The sequence below is a fragment of the Lissotriton vulgaris genome, chromosome 7 (genome assembly GCF_964263255.1).
Source record: "Lissotriton vulgaris chromosome 7, aLisVul1.2, whole genome shotgun sequence".
In the NCBI taxonomy this organism is placed as follows: Eukaryota; Metazoa; Chordata; class Amphibia; order Caudata; family Salamandridae; genus Lissotriton; species Lissotriton vulgaris.
In genome coordinates this window covers 684,595,269-684,616,363 of record NC_141695.1, presented here as the reverse complement: position 1 = coordinate 684,616,363, position 21,095 = coordinate 684,595,269, and the positions used below count along the sequence as shown (strand labels likewise).

At 44.5% G+C, this 21,095-nt stretch overlaps 1 protein-coding gene across 3 annotated transcripts in view; it reads right to left on the bottom strand.

Annotated features, from left to right (window-relative positions):
* Nucleotides 1-21,095, bottom strand: part of RHOT1 (ras homolog family member T1) — a 671,689-nt gene that overhangs the window by 319,802 nt on the left and 330,792 nt on the right. For all 3 annotated transcript variants that reach the window (XM_086930896.1, XM_086930894.1, XM_086930895.1), the window contains exon 15: nucleotides 20,518-20,648. In XM_086930896.1, coding sequence (XP_086787022.1) covers nucleotides 20,518-20,648 — 131 coding nt within the window. The remainder of the gene's footprint in view (nucleotides 1-20,517; nucleotides 20,649-21,095) is intronic.

Genomic DNA, 21,095 nt, shown 5'->3' with positions numbered 1-21,095 from the left:
TTTGGCCCTTCAGCTGTGACATCTTTTTTCTCTCTCTGGTTGACTCCAAACCAGTAACCCACAATACTACATAGTGGGACTCTGTGGATGGTACCAATCTATACAAAACAACCCAGATGACGAGACTCCGCCAATGGGTGGGCTGATTGGTTTATATATCTCTCTTCTCATAACACACATATATATATCGTGAGAAAGGGAAGCTGTTCCCGAAACGCGTCGAGTAGGGCTGTGATTAAAATCCAGTTTTGAACATCATTGCTGGCATCATTGCTCCTTTTGAAGTGTGAACGAGTACGGTGGAATTTGCTGGGATTGGCGATCCCGTCCGGGGCCCGCCGCTGTACCTGGCCATCGAAGCTTCCCGCCAAACTTTGTGTTTGATATAGATATATATATATATATATATACACACGCACACCTATCTCTTTACACTACTTACTGAGTGTTTAGATAGTGGTTTTGAGACCCTTGGCATCCTTTGTGTTTTATTCTATTCCCTCCACATACCATGGCTCAGATATATCAAGAGCAGCTTTGAAAGGTTGGTTAGAGCTGACTTGTACACCAACCCTGAGTCCGTAACTATAAAGGGTGTGAGACTAATAAGGCAGTCCTTTGGTAGTTTAAGCAAAATTGAGAGGGAAGAGTTGGAGTTGAGAAATCCGTAAATTGTTAATGCTGAAAATAACCCCATTAGCTGAGCCTTATCTCTAGGGGTCTTTTAGCATTTACAAACGGTTGCACCTTGACCTCTTTTGTTTTTCGTCGGCTATTCCAGGGGGTTGCAGCAGAGGTCAGTTGTTAGCACCCTGTGGCTGCAACAGTGAGTCTCCACAGGATCTGCTACATTTCATACTATTTTGTAAATTTTAATAAGTCCCACGGAAAAATGTTATTGCCCCGATTTTAAAGAGGAGGAATTTTACTCAGGCTCGTCCAGCCCTCATTTACTTACAAATGTTGCATGAAGAATGTATATTCTTTGTACTCAGCTACCTGAAATCTGCCATGAAGGCCAGGGCTTGCCTTGATTAAATGTTAGCAATGGCCTGGGTCCATGCTTACACTCATAACATATACATTTCAAAGAAGGTTTTGGGATTCATTCTTTTAAGTGTTCAAAAATATTTTATCTGACGGTAAAGAGGTCATGCACTTAATCTTGTATGTTTGCCTCTGAATCAATTTGTACAATGGTGGATTGTAATTTGTTTGTGATGAATTGTGCCATTACTTTTATGGAAATTTTAACGTTTTTATAACTTTTATGGTTTTATATGCCGAAACCGAATAAAGTTGACTAATTGATTAATTGATACGAATATGCAAATAACACAGGGACCCTGAGTGAGGGACATTTCGTAAAAATGGGTGAATTTAGGAAAAATCCTACTAAAAAGGTTCCCAGCAAACCGTGGTATAACACACAGTTGCGTGATGAGAAAAGAAAAATCGCAAGAGAGGGGAAAATCAGGCCACAGCAGGATGAAAAGGAATAACAACAGACTAGAGTAAAATTACAGCAATGAGGAAGAAATGTAGGAAAGAATGTAGGGAGGCAAAAGAGACACACAAAGAAGACCTATGGGGCAAACTACTTTGGGCAAGTAAACTTCCAAACAGCAGGGAATTTTGGGGAATAATAAACAACCTAACAAAAGGAAAGAGACAGCTTCAAAATGCAGGAATAAGTGAAAAAACACGGAAACAACATGTCCACAAAATGTATACCAATCCCCAAAAACAACAAGAAAAAATGTATAGCAAGTCGTTCAAGAGTGAAGAAATAGAGCAACAACCTCCAACTTCCAATTACAGGGCAAATGCAAAAATAACAATTGATGGTCAAAATGCAGAACAATGTCATACATTCACCCCAGTACAGAGATCTGGGCCTCAATCCATCGTTGTTTGCTCACCATGTCATTCCAGTTTGTACCCAACCATATGTAAATCAGTCTTGATCCTGCGCCCAGTGGGAACGATCCAGCCCGAACTGCCAGGCCAGGTCCTCCCTGGACTGGAAACAAGCATCCTAGGACCGGTTTCATGGTTTCACCCCTCATCAGCCAGGATAGCTTCACTCCAGAGGCATGGAGAGCATGGGACCCACGTCTGGGCATACCAGTCCCACTTGGGGTGACAAATGCAAAAGGAACAATGGATGGACAGAATGCAGAACAATGTCATACATTCACCCCAGAACAGAGATCTGGGCCTAAATAAATCCTTTTTTTGCTCACCATGCCATTTCAGTTTGGACCCAGCCAAATGAAAATCAGTCTTGACCCTGTGCCCAGTGCGAACAGTCCACCCCGAACTGCCAGGCCAGAACAGGCCTGCAAACAAGCATCCTAGGACCAGTTTCGGGGTTTCACCCCTCATCAGCCAGGATACCTTGACTCCACCATTTATTGCAATTCCAATTACAGGACAGCACAAAACCGGAAGGAGATTCATTTGATCTAAGTAACTATGGACCCAATGCACTAACCGACGCAAAAAAAATAAAAGGAATTCTAAAAAAACTAAAGTCTGAAGGAGCAGCAGGGATCAATGGCTTCCCAAACACGCATTATTCAAGCAAGCACCAGTCAACTGGGTAAATAATTTCACACCTCTTTTCAATCACATAGAAAGTCAGAACGAAATACCAACTTCCTGGAAAGGGAACATATTCCGCCCAATAAACAAAAACTGAAGCGGCACACAGCTAGAGAATTATAGGCTGATAGCCTTGATCGATGTAGAGGGAAAACTATATGCATCCTGCATTCTAGTACACCTCTAAGCATGTTTGGAGGAGAGATGCGTAATCCCGAAATTTCAAACAGGATTTAGCCTGGTATGGGAACAACAACAAACTTGTCAGCCCGGTCTATTTTCTCAGAAAAAGCTCTAAGAAGAAAATCTCGGTTGTTTGCATGTTTTACTGATCCAAAGTCGTCGTTCAATAGATTTCCACGAGACAGACTATCGAAAACAAAGTGTGGGGGCTAACACAAAAATTACTCAATGCCATCACAGATCTGAATTGCGACACCTGGGCTAAAATTGGAGATGGTAGCAGTCTCAGCCAAGATAAACACCAACCATGGCCTGAAACAAGGCAGCTTTCTGGCACCGAGTTTATTTAACTATTACCTTGCAGACATAAACAGCTACCTGTCAAAAGTTAAGAGCCACTCTCCCAACCTGGCAAACGAGTCAATCTCATACCTCCAACACGTAGACGATATAGTAGTTTTGAGCCAAAGCCCGATCGGTCTGCAAAGAGCCATAAACGACATGACAAATTACTTCCGAGTAGCAAAGTTTGGAGCTGAACAGGAAGAAAAACCAGGGTGGTGCGCCAAGTGGACACTCCGTTCAGTAAATTTAAATGGCACGTAAAGGGTGAACAAGTTGAAGTGACAGGCTCAGATAAGTACTTGGGTGTAATGCTGGGGCGATGCATGTAATTCACGGATCAAACAAAGGAAATGAGAGCTAATGCCTAATCCTTAACTTTTGCATACTCATTGCTGAAAAAGAAACTGAGCTGCCCTTCTCATAGTCACTTAGAGAAAGTGATGGCAGCACATATATTACCCACTCTGACATATGGCTTGGAAATATGGTGTGGCAAGGAAATTGAAATACTAAAAGAGCTCCAGACTAAGATGTATAAGGCTGATTTTGGTCTCCCCAAAGCTGGGTCCCCCGCTCAGATCTGGCTAGAATTTGGACTTCAGAACCAGAAATATCAAAGAACACCCTTGTAAAACTATGTTGGAAGTTTCGAGCCTCAGAACTCAGAACACTGAATAACTTATGCTGGGCAGAATTCAAGGCTCAGATGGAACAAAAACAATCCAACTCATTGGGCGAACATCTGGGAAAAGCCTTAGAGCAACTAGGTGTTCAAGGGGCATGTGATAGCAAGGTGGACAGAGTAACATATACCAGGATATTTTACACCACAGGAAAGAAAATGTCCCTACTAGAAGATAAAAAAAACCTGGCCAAACAACGACATGCATGGACAGTAATAAATTCCTACACAAACAAAGCTCCATGGCTACTTATCAGCGCACTTTCACCTAGCGATAAGGATAATGTTACTTACCCAGTAAGCATCTATTCTTGGCATGTAAAGCTGTGGATTCACATGATTTGCATACTCCTGCCATCAAGTGTTGAGTCATGGGAATTAATTCCATAGTCAATTGTTTTCCCGCAGAGGATGAGAATGGAGTTAGTAAGTGTAGAATAGAGATGTCAATGCGTATGTATGTAGTGAGAACTGCAACAACTACAGGTACCTGGGGAGGCGGGTGGGCACATGTCAATCTACAGCTCTTCATACCAAGAACAGATGTCCGTTCGAGGTATGTGAGCTGTAGAGCACATGCTTTGCATAGACTATACAGCAGTATACTCTCAAAGCAGTCGCTAACCTGTAGTTGTTTGAAACAGTGTTTTAAGTACAGCCTGGCCTACATGAACGTGTTGCCTTGCTAGCACATCTACACAATAGAGCTTGGTGAATGTGTGCAGTGTAGACCATGTTGCTGCCTTACAGATGTCAGCTAAAGGAATATTCCCTTAAAAGGCCATAGTAGCCTCTATCTCGCAAGTTATTTGTGCGTTCACAACATGTCTGGATACATTTCAAGATCCATCATGCAATTCCAGATTTAGATATGGGATTTCCTTTGTGTAGTCGTGAAAAAGCAACAAAAAGCTGCTTTTTTGCTAAATTCTTTTATTCTTTCCACATAATATAGTAGAGTTCTTCTAACATCAAGTGTGTGCAGAGCTCGTTCTCCCACAGAATCAGGTCGAGGAAAGAACACAGGTAACTCAACTGATTGATTGATATGAAAGGCAGGAACTACTTTAGGAAGAAATTTAGCATTGGTTTGAAGAACCACTCCTTCTTTGTGAAGCTGAAAGAAAGTCTCTTGTATAGTTAATGCCTGGAGTTCACCAACTCTCCTTAGTGAAGTGATTGCGATGAGAAAAGCAATCTTCCATGACAGAAATTGTAATTGACACCTGTGCATTGGTTCAAATGGTGGACCCATTAGCCTTGTAAGGACTAGGTTTAAGTTCCATACTGGTGCAGGTGGGATTCTTGGTGGTATCACCCTTTCTAATCATTCCATAAAGGCTTTAATCGTGGGTACTCTAAATAGAGATAAGTGTTGTCTGTTTTGTAAGTATGCAGCTACTGCTGCTAGATGTATGCGAATGATGTTTAGACTAGTCCTGATTGCTGTAAATGTAACACATAAAAGTCAAGAGGAGTGATATTGTTATTGTTACAATAGCTAACAAATGGTTTCCAATTTGCTGCATAACATGCCCTTGTAGTAGGCTTTCTAGCCTCTTTTAGGATATTTATACAGTGTGGTGGTAATTGTAAATAGCCCAAATCTGACTACAGGGGCCAGATCGATAGGTTGACTTCTTTGGTATTTGACTGCCCGATTTCTCCATGGCTCTGAGTGAGGAGACTGTAGGTGAGGTGCACCTTTTAGGGTGGAACTACTGACAGCTCCAGCAGGGTGGTGAACCAGGGTTGACCTGCCTATGTGGGAGCTACAAAACAGTGTGAGGGATGTTTGCCTGAGCTTCCGAGCTACCAGCGGAATGAGTGGGAGAGGCGGAAAAGAGTAAAGCAAATATCCATAACAAGATCATCCATAGGGCATTGCCTTTGGAGAGCAGTTGTGGTTACCTGGATGCGAAGCTTGGGCATTTTGAGTTTTGTGCTGCGGCAAACAGGTCTATGTGAGGAAATCCCCATTCCTAAAACTAGGGGAGGAGAATTTGGGGATTAAGTTCTCACTCGTGGATTTGCTGCCTCTGTCTGCTGAGAAGGTCTGCAATATGATTGTTTACTCCTGGAAGATGCTCTGACAGGAGAGAATTCTTGTGGTGTATAGCCCATTTCCAAATTGCTTGTGCTAGGAGTGACATTTGGAGAGTGTTTCCCCCCCCTCTTTTTGTATATAGTACATAGCTTTAAGGTTGTCCGTGTGGACTAGGACAGCTCTGCATATGAGGTGAATTTCAAAGGCTCCGAGCGCTAGAAACACTGTTATTAGTTCTAAGTGATTTATATGGAGACTTTTGAGCTTTACACTCCTCAACCCATGGATTGTGTGATTGTGTAAGTAAGCACCCCAAACAGTGAGCAATGCATCTGCTGTTAGCACTATCTGTGGAACAGGGTCGATGAAGGGCCGCCCTATGGATACAATTTGTGGGTTCTACCACTGCAGAGAGCGATGGGTGTGGCCATCTACCAACACTAGATCGGTCAATTGACCTTGCGACTGGTTCCACTGACTTGCTAAGCATTCATGAAGGGGACGCATGTGAAGTCTTGCATGGGGAACTATCATGATGCAACACACCATATTTTCAAGCAGTTGCATGAAGACTCTTGCTGGTAATGATTGGTTGGGCTGAAACTGAGTGAGAAGAGACTGAATACTGAGAATTCTGGCTGCCTTGGGAGAGGCTAGAGCTCTTTGAGTGTCTATGGGGGCTCCCAGATGTGTGTGTGTGTTGTAAAGCTGAGGATGAGACTTCAACACATTCACTGTAAACCCTAGTTGGTGTAGTAAGTGAATTGTGGCTTGAGTGTGTTGGTGACACTTCTGGTAAGTGCTGGCTTTGATGAGCCAGTTGTCCAGTTATGGTAAGGCAGGATGTGCTGTCTTCTCAGATGAACTGCGACTACTGCCAGACATTTGGTAAATACTCTGGGAGCAGTGGTGAATCCAAACGGTAGTACTTTGGATTGGTAATGTTGACCAGCTATCATAAATCAGATATTTGCGATGAGGGAGGAGAGTTGGAATGTGGAAATATGCATCCTTTAAGTCTAGAGTAGACAAAGTCGCCCTGATGCAGAAGTGGGAGCTCTTGTTGAAGTGTCACCATATGGAAATGTTCCGACAGCATGTAGTGGTTTAGTTCTCTGAGGTAGAAGAATAAGCCTCAATGAGCCACCCTTTTTGAGAATTAAAAAATACAGTACACGCCTGACCCTTGATATTGTAACAGTACCGGCTCTATGGCACCTTTTGGCAAGAGAGATTGGGCTTCCTGTTTGAGCAGGTGTAAATGTTCTGGTGACATTTTGTGAGAAGCAGGTGGAATGTTTGGAGGATTGGTGGTAAGCTCCAGGCAATAACCATGTTGGATTATTCCTAACACCCATTTGTCTGTAGTTATGGATTGCCAATTGGGGAGGAATGTCCCCCGACAGGTGTTAAGTGATCAGGGGGAAGGGTAGGGTAGTCAATGCTTGTTAGGGGAAATGGAATTACATAGAGTGGAACCCTTGCCCCTACCTTTACCGTTCCCGCTGCATCCTCCTCTAAAAAAGCCTCTTGAGGAGGAAAATTGATTGTTGTCTTTGTACGAGGCAGCATTATTGTTGGAGGATTTGACCCCCACGGTAGAAGGAGCCAAGAAAAGGAGTCCTGATTTGAAGGAGACTGTAGGGGTCCCATTGATTTAGCTACCCCAGGGTATTTTTTCATTTTCTCCAAAGCCTGATCTACTTTGGGTCCGAAAGAGATGCTTTTTATCAAATGGAGTATTCAAAATGGATTGTTTGACTTCAGGTTTAAAACACGAAATCCTTAACCAGGCATGCCTCCTAAGTAACACACTAGTGTTAATCTCTCGAGTTGCGGTGTCAGCAGTATCTGAAGCACATCTAATAGAGGAATTATAGATGAGCTTTCCTTCTTGTACTAAATCCTGAGCTGTAGCTTTGTGCTCATCTGGGAGATATTGGAGCAATTGCTCCATTTCATTTATTTATTTATTTATTTATTTATTTAGTGTATTTTGTTATAGCGCACAGATACCCCAACGGGGTGTCCCGGCGCTCCTATGCGATCTCATGCTGAGTTAAGAGATTGTTTGAAAGTATGATAGTCAACAGAACAAGTAGGTTTTTAAAGCTTTCCGGAAGGGAAGTTCTTCCTGAAGAGTACGGAGGGTGATTGGTAACTTATTTCAAAGGGCGGAGGTGCTAACTTGAAAGGTTTTTCCGCCTGAGCGAGTTTTTTTAAAATCTGGGAGTGGTGATGAGGTTTTTTGAAGAAGATCGAAGAGTCCTGATGTTGCTATAAGGGGTGAGGCAGGTGGAAAGATATACAGAACCCTTGCCTCTCAGTGCACGATGAGCCAATACCAGTGCTTTGAATTCTACCCTTTTTTGTATAGGAAGCCAGTGGAGTCTGCGTCGGTGGGGCGAGATATGCTCGCGGAGGGGAATGCCACCGACCAAACGTACTGCAGCATTCTGGACTGTCTGAAGTCGATGGCAGAGACCTGCAGACAGACCAGTATACAGGCCGTTTGCGTAGTCCAGATGCGAGGTGATCAGCGCCTGGACTACGGTCTTCCTGGTAGTGTTTGGTAGAAATTTGATGAACTTTTTCACCATCCTGATTTTAGCAAAGCATGCTGCAGAGACTGCGTGGACCTGATGTTGCAGAGAGAGGTTAGAGTCCCATCTGACCCCTACGTTTTTGACCGAGTCCGTGGGCTGGGGAGGTGAACTCAGGTCAAGCGGCCACCAAATATGAGGGTCTAGTGGGGACGGCTGATGGAAGAAGAGTAGCTCCGTTTTTCCTGCGTTGAGCCTTAGGAGATTGTTGTCCATCCACTGAGCGATTGTGCGGAGGCAGTTTTTTAGTGGGTCAAAAGTTGTTTGAGTAATGCTGTTATATGAAAACAGAAGTTGGATATAATCGGCATAGGAGGTGGCCTTGATTCCAGTTTGAGCGATGATATCAAAAAGAGGTGAAAAATAAACGTTAAATAGGAGGGGGCTCAATGAGGAGCCTTGAGGGACTCCCCATCTAAGTGGCCGACTATCCGAGATGTATGGGGGGGGTGAACACAGCCTGTGTACGGTTGGATAAGAAGGATGCAATCCATTTCAAGGCCGTGCCCTGGACGCCTTTTGATTGTAAGCGGTCAAGGAGAAGGGGGTGGGAGACGGTGTTGAATGCTGCTGACAAGTCGAGCAGCACCAACACCGCTCTTGATCCCTCATCCATCCTCCAGCGTACTGCGTCTGCCATCTCGATTAGTGCTGACTCCGTGCTGTAGCCTGGTCTAAAGCCGTGCTGGGAGTCATGGTAAGCACCCGAGGTTTCTAAAAAAGCCGCTAGTTGTTGCTGAGCGAGTTTGTCGAGGACTTTGGCCGGGGCTGGTAAAAGAGAGATCGGTCTGTAATTGGAGGGATCATTAGGGTCGGCGTTCGCTTTCTTAATTATGGGGATGAGCCGAGCACACTTCCATGAGTCTGGAAAGACTCCCGTGTGCAGCGAATCGTTCCAAATCCCATTCAGTGTGGGGTTGAGAATGGGAGCTAAGTTTTTATATTGCTTACCAGGCCAAGGGTCGAGAGGAGACCCAGATTTGCTTTTGCGAAGTTCAGTGAGGGATTGATCTAGAGTGATCTCTCCGAAGTTGGAAAACGTATAGTCCGATCCAGTGAAGGCAGTGGTGGTGAAACAATTGTCTGAATTAGTATTACTAGGAAAGGAGTCATATATGGTGGCTATCTTATTCTCGAAAAAATCAGAGAGGCTATTGCATAATGCCTGGGACACCAATGGGGGTCGTTTGAGAGCCAGGGGTCAGTGAAGGATCTTACTGTGTCGAATATTTCCCTGGAGGATCCTTGTGAACAATGAATTTTTTCTTCCAGAAAGGATCTTTTTTGATCGAATATTTATTTCCTATATTCTTTTAGAGCAACTTTATAGAGGGATTTACGGTCAGATGAATAGGTGATTCTCCAACGTCTCTCGAGGAGTTTACATTTCGATTTACATTTTCGGAGTTCATCAGAATACCACGGGGCAGATGGAGCGGAACGGAAGGTTTTGATGGGCCTAATAGGGGCAAGTAGATCAATGGCAGAAGAAATCAAACCGTTGAAGTTGGTCAGTCGAGTGTCAAGATCCATGGACGTGTCTGGGGGATCAGTAAGGTGGAGAGAAGCGGCCAGGCTGTCCAAGGAGATCTTACTCCAGTTTCTGTTATGTTATGTTAAAGGAATTTAGTACCGCGCACATACACCAATTGGTTTCTTGGCGCTCAGAGACCAGTGGAAGGACACAGGGGAGTGAGTGCAGCTAGCCATGAGCAAGTCGGAACAGATATGTTTTCAAGAATTTACGGAAAGTAGAATAGTCAGGAGTGAGACGGATTAAGAGAGGAAAGGAGTTCCAAGTGGACGGAGCAAGAAAAGAGAAACAGGCACCACCGTGCTTCTTGCGATTGAACCTAGGAGTAATCAGAAGATTGTGAGCAGAGGATCTGAGGTGTCGAGAGGGAACATAGGGGTGCAAGCAGAGAGAAATAAAGACAGGAGCAGAGGCAAAGAGAGATTTGAAAAAGGTACATCCCAATTTAAAGATACAACGTTGAGCAACCGGGAGCCAGTGTAGAGTTTTTAGCATCGGGGTGACGTGTTGGTGTTTGGGCTGCTGAAAGATTAATCTGGCTGCCTGGTTTTGCACCAGTTGGAGTCGGTGGAGATGGTATGCAGGAATACCCACGTATAGACAGTTGGCATAGTCTAAACGTGAGGTGACCAGGGCCATGATGACAAGGGTGAGAGCCTCTGGTGATAGGAACCTTCGGATCTTCCCGATTCTGCGAAGATGATAAAAGCAGGCCGAGGTAACAGAGTTGATGTGCGGCCGCATCGAAAGGTCACTAGAGATAGTAACAGCTAGGCTCTTCACAGAGTTGATTGGGCAGGGAGGGGGACCAAGGGCAGGGGGCCAGAAGTTGGGAGTCCAGGGATGTGGGAGCCCGCCAATCAAAACCAGCTCTGTCTTGCTAGGATTGAGCTTCAGCTGGCTGAAGTTCATCCACTCATAGATGGTAAGCATTGTGGTTTGAAAATTGGAGCAGGAAAGAGGGGAGGGGTCGATGGGAAAAATAAGTTGCAGATCATCTGCATAGTTGAAGGTGGTGACAGAGGAGTGACGGAGAGAGACAAGGAGGGGCTGCATATAAAGATTAAACAAGAGAGGGGACAAAGCAGAGCCCTGGGGAACAACAGGAAAGTGAAATTCGGGGAGCAGAGAAGGAAGACAGGTGAACCGATTGGGAGCGGAATTGGAGAAAGGACACAATCTAGGACAGGGCCCGGCCCGAGATGCCAGCATTTCTGACACGGTCGACCAAAATGTCATGGTCGCCCGTGTCAAAAGCAGCCGAGAGATCAAGTAGCACTAGGGCCTGGGCCAGGTTCTCATCAGCCCCCTGTCTCAGCGTGTCCATAACCGCCACCACCACTGCCTCCGTGGAATGGGCCGGTCTAAAACCTGCCTGTTGATCATCGAGGAAATGGGTTTCCTCGATGAAAGTGCTCAGGCAGCGGGTGACGTAGGTCTCCAAGACCTTCCCCAAATAGGGGAGGAGGGAGATAGGTCGATAGTTACCCAAGATCGCAGGGTCAGAACCAGGTTTTTTTAAAATAGGTACCACCACAGCGCTTTTGAAAGCATTGGGGACAGAGCCTGTAGAGAGTGATCTGCCCTGTAATTTGGCCGGGCGTATGTGACGTGCTTGGCGGGAGCAGGGAAATGAAAAAGGAACAAAGAACAAAGAAGTGGTCAGACCAAATCACCAAGAGGGGGTCGCTTATATCTAGACCGTCCAGATTGGTACAGATCAGGTCTAGAGTGTGGCCCGCCTTATGTGGGGGGTGGCCAATAAGTTGATTTAGCCCTCCATCTGATAAGGAGGAGAGAAAGTTGGAAGACGTGGAATCCGAGGGGTTGTCTACGTGGAGATTAAAATCTCCAAGTAAAGTGAAATGGGCATATTGAGATGTTACTTGCAGGACATAATCTAGGAATACTGGGAGATGAGATGTTTTGGAGTTTGGGGGCGATAAACCAAAAGGCCTGTGAAAGTAAAATTGGCCGCAATTTTAATACAGAAAGGGAGTGCCTCAATACGTTCCAATTGTTTGTAAGGAAAAGAGGATATAGTCTAATGGGATCTATATATTATGACAACTCCGCCTCCAGGGTGAGAGCCTTGTCTGTTCGTGCAGAGTATACTGTAGCCGGAGGGGATGGCTAAATGTATGGCGGGATTGGTTTCGTCTCCTAACCAGGTTTCGGTTAGGAATAAAAGGTCCCACTTATCCTCTTCCAAAGTCAGGGCGATATCAAGGGTATGTTTAACTAGAGACCGACAGTTAATCATACCCGCCTTTATTCGTGAAGGATTGGTAGTGGTCTGTGAGAAGAGGCAGGTATGTTTAAGGTCGCCCGGTTGTACTGAAAGACATTTTGTGAGAGGTAGGGAAGGGCAGGCATCTTCAGGGTCTTAAGTAAGGTGCTGGCATAGGAAATAGGGTAAGGGGAATCGCAGGATGTGACGATATCTACGTCTGCGGCCGCACACTGGTCACGGACGGGCGAGGACGGGCAGGACTCTGGCACGACTCCGGCGCGTCCGCTGAACGCGTCCGCTGAACGCGTCCGCTGCGCGGAGGTATTACCTCCCTTTTTTATAGTGGCCAATGGGAGCGTGAAGACGCTGCCCCAAACCAAGATGGCCGCCAAAGTCAAAACTTCCTGTCCGAGGCTCGGCTGTCCCAACGTCTAGATCGGCTGAGGGTGGCCCGAGTGTCAGGGTGAGTCGATCGCGCCTATTAAATCAAGCGAGGGGGCTCTACCACCACTTCTCAAGTCAAGCAGGGTACAGACTGATTAAAGTATTTTACAAACAGTGCAGCTAAAATTCGAAATCAAGCTGAGGGCAGTGAAGTTAAAAGCTGAATCAGTCAGCGATTTTTAAAAGGGTGCAGAACATAGAAATAATCAAACAAAATAAAACAGCAACCTCCCGGCTTCCGCCTCAGGAGGGGTTTAGGTACACAGCAAGGTAGAATGCCGGATCAAAGATGTCCTTTTATAGTGGCCAATGGGAGCGGGAAGACGCTGCCCCAAACCAAGATGGCCGCCAAAGTCGAAACTCCCTGTCCGAGGCTCGGCTGTCCCAGCGTCTAGATCGGCTGAGGGTAGCCCGAGTGTCAGGGTGAGTCGATCGCGCCTATTAAATCAAGCGAGGGGGCTCTACCACCACTTCTCAAGTCAAGCAGGGTACAGACTGATTAAAGTATTTTACAAACAGTGCAGCTAAAATTCGAAATTCATCCTAGGGCGCTCTATCATTCCTGGATAATAGGGCCAGGGTGTTGGCAATATGCCAATGATTTGCTGCCTGGGCAGCTAATCGCTTGCCAGAAGCATCTAATAATTTTGACTCCTTGTTTGGAGGGTGGGCATCCCCGAGGTTTGTGAATTGGCCCATTTACGGGCATTAGAGACAACCAGTGAGTCTAGTGGTAACTGCCCCTTGATAAAGATTGGATCCGATGGAGCAGGCTTATATTTTTTGTTCATTCTGAGAGTGAGAATACGAGCATGAACAGGGTCTTTAAATTTATCATCGGAAGTGGAAGAGGTTTTGTATCTGGTGCCAGTCTGAGAACTATGACCCTACGACCTGTAAGGAAGATGTCATCCTTCCTTACCTTTTGCATTTGGCGCAGTCTGGCCTTAATGTTCATTCCATTAAGGTTCATCTTGCTGCATTGACTGCCTACAGGAAATGCCCTTCACAGACTTCCTTTTTCCAGATCCCTGTGATCAAAGATTTTCTGGAAGGATTGAAGAAAGTATTCCCTCCTGTCAGGCTTCCTTCGCCTTCATGGGAATTGAATGTGGTGCTGTCCAGATTGATGAAGGAGCCTTTTGAACCTATTCATAAGGCTTCGTTGCAGCACCTGTCCTGGAAGGCGGCGTTCCTCGTGGCCATTACATCGGCACCGCAGGGTGAGTGAAATTCAGGCGTTGTGTTGTACTGAACCTTATACTGTGTTTCATGCTGCTAAGGTTGTTATGCACACTCACCCTAAATTTCTTTCCAAGGTTATTTCTGATTTTCATGTCAACCAGACCATAACTTTGCCTACGTTTTTTCAGAACCCTTCGTCTCCAGCGGAACGGTCTCTCCATTCCCTGGATGTTAGGAGGGTGTTGAAATTTTATCTGGATAAAACCAAGGATATTCCTAGGTCTGACCAGTTGTTTATTAATTATGGATTAGTCAGGACGGGTCTTGCTACCTCTAAACAGTCCATCTCTAGGTGGATTGTGTCCTGCATACAATTATGTTACCAAAAGGCTAATAAGACCTTAGGAGGTAAGCCTAAGGCTCATTCCACCAGGGGCAAAGCTGCCACGACGGCTCTGCTCCGTAACGTGCTGATTGCTGAAATCTGCAAGGCAGCCACTTGGAAGTCGGTTCATACCTTTGCTAAGCATTACTGCCTGGACACTGACGCCAGGGCAGACGCTCAGGTTGGGCAGGCTTCGCTGCGGAATTTTTTCGCACAGTAGTGGCTTTATTTTCTTCTCCACCGCCGCTTTGGTGTGGGGATGGGCTTGCCATTCTAGTCACTAGATTATGACTATACACAGAGATCCCCTACTACATAAGGAGTAGTTTCTGTCCTGTAACTCCAGTTCTGTAGTAGGGGTATCTCTGTTATAGTCATAAGCGCCCGCCCTCCTCCCCGGTGGAGATATTTCGTCTTGTACGGAATGCGACAGGTCTGGCGTGCTTCGCCTTCAAAAAGAACTGAAAGTAGAGGGACCTGCTATGCATTCTGGGAGAAGTTCTGGAAAGCACAGTATCCTATTTAAGCCACATAATGGCAGCCTATGGGGCTTGTCTGTCCATGCCTTCCTCTCTATCATTCCAGTGTCTTTTACTGGGGGAGGCAAGTTTCTCTATGGTAGAAACTGGGCAGGCTTATTATGTGTGGTGTTAATTGGTGGAATTTCTAGTTGAAGTACTGGACAGTGTAGCCTGTGGATATAGGCTGCATTATTTGTCTTTAAATTCTCTCTTAAGTGTCTTTGCAGTTTCTGCATGTTTTTGACAATTTAAGAGATTATTTTTGATTGCCGGGGTCCACGCACATGGGCGGGACTATTCACTAGATTATGACTATACACAGAGATCCCCTACTACAGAATGTGACATGAACCTGTGGATCACAACATTATACTTTTGTGAGGTCATCAGACTGGGGATTACTTAATTCCATTAATTCCGTATCGGCCAGAGCTGCCGTCTTCGGAACTGGGGGGCCAGGTTCGAGTCTTGGCGTCGGCTCAACACCCTGTGATTTTGGGCAAATCACTTAATCCCTCGTGCCTACAAATTAAAAAAGAGTTCTTTCAGACTTATGAAGGAGACAGTGTAACGCCGCAAGTAAACGATCCAGTCCTGATGGGCGGTTCCAAAAGGAGATAGGGCGGTAACAAGGAGGGACTAGGAAGCCTCATTCTCAATCGGAAGCCAGAGTTTACCATGGACAATGACGCCAGCCAATGAAAAGATGGGCGAGGCTTCCACTCCACTTCTAAAACATACCCAACTACAATATGCCTCGCAGAGCGAGCAGCGCATGTGCGCTGCAACGCTAGGTGAGGCCTAAAAACCAAGTAGTAGACAGGCTATTAAGTCTTGGCTTATTTTCATGTAATGCAACCACCATATCAAGGGCATAAGTTATACACTGAGTTCTTAGAGGCCACACTGTTCAGCAGATAATGGCAGTGCACAAGGCTTACACGTGAGTGGTGGCAAGAGATTTTCATTAGTGATTTTATTCCAGGTGTGGGAGCGGCCTTAATGATGGAAGCTCAATGTGTATGGTTAAGAGGAGGAAGCCTTAATTTAAAGGCAATTACAATATGGTCAGATCATATAAGTGGAAAGCCAGGGTCTATAGGAGTTTTTGCAGATGGTAAAAATAGCAACTAACATGTATGCTACTAAATGGGTTGGAACATTGTTGGACTGAGAGAAACCAAACCTCATAATCATTTCCATAATCACGATGGAGTCAAGATAGAAGGTAAAGTCACCTAAGTTAGTTAAGTTCTATCAGTGTATGTAAGGTGCAAGCAGTGATCCTAAGGCTTCAGCAACGTCCACTACCGAGTTAAGCGGCTGGTATATGAGGAAGATTTGAGATTGAGATATATATAAACCGCGATCTAGAGAAAGATAGATATATCTATCTATAGATTATATATATATATATATATATATATATATATATATATATAAAACAAAGATTAAAGCAAAGTTGCAGTTAGGTGAATATGACAGTGACAACATTAACATTTTAAACTGAAAAAAACAAAAAAAACAAAATAACCAGTTATAGTTAGCCGAGCTAAATATACCTTGCGGCCCGTCATGAACTGCTTCTGACCTCACATATTATATCACTCATGACATGTTCTATGACATTATTTATGACACCACTGATGACATCTTAAATGACATCACTGATGACATCACCCCATGAGTGTGTTAGTTTGTGTAATAGTTTACATATTGGCAGGTAACTACCATATTACTTTTCCAACTAATTCTGTACAGACTGTGTCCAGCTAATCGGTATAAAGTGTTTACAAAACAGATGTGCTCCTAATGCACCTTAGGTGTTTAGAGGTATTGAGCAAGTTCTAAATCTTTATATTGTTTCTTTTAGTTCAAAACGGTAATGTTGTCACTGACATAGTCACCAAACTGTAAAGTTACTTTAACCTTAGTTTTTTTTCTGTGAATTTCTTACCATTAAAAACAAAATAGATTTTGGTTATCGCACCTAACTTTAACATTATTTTAACCTTTGTTTTTTTTCAGTGAATGTAAGTTTTTTTTTCACGCAAAGTAATATTTTACAACCAAATGTAGAGCCAACATCCCACAATGCACAGTAATCAGATGTGCGTGGAGGATTGCTGGCTACAGGACCTTATGTCTTTTAAATGGGAGGGGTCCATGTGCCCTCCTCCCGAGCCTTATTAGGCCCTGGAGATCCCATCACTCAGGGACTTTTCTTTATTTAAGAGGATGGGGTCTGTGTGGCCCACATCCCCAGCCATATTAGACCTGTTGGGCCCCCTCCACCAGGGCCATTTTTTAAAAAATATAGGGGAGAGAGGGCCGTGATCCCCCTCCCAAGCCTGATTAGGCCCGGCCACTAATTAAATTAACGAGGAGGGGGGGCGCGTGGCATCCCCCCTCCCGAGACATATTAGGCCCTGAAGACCTCATCTCGCAGGGCCTTTTTTTTAGAAATGAAAGGGGAGGGAGCACGTGGCCCCCTCCCTAATCATTATTGGGCCCTGGGGACCCCCATGCCCCAGGGTCACTAGTTAAAATAAAGGAGAGAGGGACTGTGTGGCCACCTCCCCAAGCTTTGTTGGGCTCTTGTAACCCCATCCCCCAAGGTCGTTTTTTAAATTTTTATTAAAGGGGAGGAGGGCCGCATGGCCCCCTCTCTGAGCCTGTTTAGGCTGTGGGGACCCCAATTCCCAGGGCCTTTTTTTACTGAAATTGATGGGTGCTGCGCGGCCCCCCTCTTCGAGCCTTGTTGGGCCATGGGAACCCTATCCCCCAGGACAGAAATCTTTCAAAATGGGGAGGGGGCTGTGCTGTACTCCACAAGCCACTAAAGGCCCCAAGGAGCCTACCCTCAGGACCAAACGTATTCAGCACCGGTAGTAGGGGCTGCACAGCTCCTCTCCCGAGCCGTTATGAGCCCCAGGAACCCCTTTCCATTGGGACAAAACTACTGGAGGTGGGTGCCTTGGTGCACACCCACGGCACCCACTGTACTCTTGTTGAGGGACACAGGACCCCAGCCAGCTCCCAGCATGCAGCGGGAGCCAGCATTGCTCCTGCCAGGAGGGAGCAGCTACTAATGCTGCTTCCTCAAGGCGGGAGCAATATTGTGAAAAATGTCTTCTCCCAGCAAGCAAGAGCATTTTCAAATCTCCCACAGGCTGGGAACACAACGCAATTGTTCCCACTAGGCAGGAAATAAAAAAATGTCCCCTGCCCCTTATTCAATGATTTTGGTTCCAAGGTAGGCTCCCAGAAGCCTCTGACGGCTCAAGGAGAGGGGTACACGTTCACCCTTTCCATATACAATGTTTTCGCCCATGGGGGTAGGCTCCTCAGGGCCTCTGATGGCACAGGGAGGGGGGGCAGGCGTGCATCCCCCTTCCACATATATATTAAATTCAGCCCCGTGGGTGGGCTCCCCAAGGCTTTAAAGGCTAGGGACAGGGGGCCGCATGCCCCCTCCCATTAATAAAGGAAAGTGGCCCAAGCCACTTGTATTTATTTTTTTATGATCTCGCTGGAGTCCCAATTTGCCGATTTATTTTAGTTTTTGATCTCAAGGGAGTACCTTTAGGTTCCCCACATTGAGCATAGGGGATCAGGGGATCCCTACCCTCATTTTTCTTTATAAACATGTTCAGGGCAGAGGACGAAGTCTCTGAGTCGTGCAGTAGCTGCCAACAACAATTTTCTCATGTTACTGGCAGACAATCAGAGCACTCGCACCCGTGGGAGTCTGACTCCTGCAGGGATGAGATGGCCCAGGGGAAATTAAGTACCTTGGGCCAATCAAAACACTATTTTTAAATTGACGCTCCTGTGATAGCCTCTTGAGATTCTAGCGAACCAACTATCCAGATATACAATTGTTTTTGAGCCTTCATTTCTCATAAACGACCGCAAAAGGCACAATCTACGGACAAACATCTAGCTTCCTGCCACATTTGGTGTAATTCCGTTCAGCTGTTATTGCTGTAGCCTTGTCTGAAGCAGTCTATGGGAATTGCTTGGGGATTTTGTATTTTTCGGAGCTCCCTTTTTTTCTCAGGCCCCTGCTTTACAAATCATCTGAAATATTTCTGTGCACAAACTAGTCAGGAAGTAGCACCTTTTTGGAAAGTTTTGTGGAGATTCATCCAGCATTGCCAAAGTTATTAGCAACACAAAAAACACACTGCCTATGGAACAGTGGTGCCTATGTTCCATAGGCCACCACTAGGTAATATATATAATTCTATCTCAGTTTACCGTTGCTAGACCGTCATATGGTTTTTTCAACCTATCCTGTCTGGGAACAATGTAACAAGCTGGGATGGCCATGACAAAACCAGGGCCAGACGAGTCTTGTAGTCAAGTGTCAGTTACAAATATGATGTTTGTTATATGCGATGGTATAAATTCCCAGTATTAAAATGTATTTTTCACAAAGGAACTTGCATTAATGAGAAAACACAATGTAGACAAAGTTGTTGGATTAGTTTTATCAAAAGATACTTTCTCAATCCTACTAAGGTTAAGTGTTTTGTTATCCCTACAGATTAAATTCATTGCCAAACCACATTTGCTGCACTTAATCTCCTGAGCTTTCCCTAAAAGTCCAAGTTGATGTGAGTACAGGGGTGGGGTCATTTATCCCAGTTGTTCAAATAGGCGACTCAGTTGGAATCTTCTGATGTAAAAGAAATAGGAGTGATAGGCGAAGATGCTCTCTGTGAGCAGATGGCTCTAGACTAGCTTGCCTTTAGAGCGCCTCTAGCGTGCCAGTGTGTGCCCACTGTACATCCTTGGTGTGGCCTGCTTTAAATGGCACATGTGGGTTTGACTGAATGACTAGAGAGTCATCCAGCTCAAATGACGCCTACAAATGTCCTTGACAGGGAAAAATGGCCATTTATGTAGAGCAGGTGCTCTACAGAGAAACAAGTAGTGGAACAGAGAGCACAATTACCAGTAAAAGTATATTGGAGCATACAGTAAAGTTCTTAAAAGGTATAAATGCAATTAGGTTCTAGGGAGCGATCCTTGAGAAATGGTTATTCTGCTTATAGTTTAAAAGCATGCAAGTTAACAATCAGTTGTACAGTACTCATAGCGGATCTACGACACAAGCTCTCAAAACTGGTCAGACAGTATCTGAACAAAGACAGGTTTCGCTTAAGTGGAACCACAATCAAAAATGTAATTGAAAAAACAATAGTGTGGCATATCCTTTTATAAAAACAGTTTTATTGTTGGTTCTTCTAAGAAACAAAACAGAATTATACATTTTCAAATGATAAAATGCAGACCATCGCAGATGACTTGAGCATCATTTTGTGAAATCAGTATGGGCATTATACATAATAGAGACTGTGTGTTCATCTACATGTCAAAAACTATTGAGACCAACATTTAAACCAAACACTATGGTCGCCCGAGCACATTCAACAATTTTGTCTGACATCAGCATTTTCAAGTGGTGTAGCTGGCATTCTAAATTTGATACATCAACATGATTGCCAGTTCAGACTGAATGAGATACCACTTTCTGCTAACCTCACCATCTACAAGAGAGATCAGCAAACATAATTTGAGATCATCTATCTCACTAATAAGATAATTCAGATAGATATCATACAGAAAAAAATGAGGCCTAACAAACTTGATATGACAGACGTCAAGAACTTTTGAAAGGTTTTGTGAAAGAAAAATAAAACATACATTAGGAAAGTGCGACCAATTGGTCTTTCTCACCATTAGATTTCTTCCTAGTAGGGCCTGCAAGACTCCACTTTTTCCACATCCTTTCACTCCCATAACATTGCACCTAAATACATTCCTTTGAGTTTGCCTTTTCTGCAGGTCAATCTTTTTATCTCTCGTTACTGAAAAAATAAAACAAAAACATTCTTACAAATATCTTTTTGATATATGTTACATACACATGTTCACACATTTGTGCATATTGACTAGGCACAGAATTTATTGTATTGGGAAATAAGTTTCCAATTCCAGTTATGCATCGCTTGCTGACTTTTCAAGGTGGAATGTGCTTTACTGATTTAATCAGTGGTAGGAGGCTAACAAAGTCTGTACATGCAGACAATGCAGATAGATAGGTAGCACTGGTTATATATAACATATCTTACACTCAAAGTAGATATACTACATATTACACATCATTACTTACAGGATTAACCTATATAGCATTTGTAATCAAGGTACGAGTTACTTGGTGATACTCGAGAAACTGCAAAATGTTTGTGATCTGATGATACTTTATATCAGACTGTGATTTTGGATACCAACCACGATGCACAGCAGATACTTCT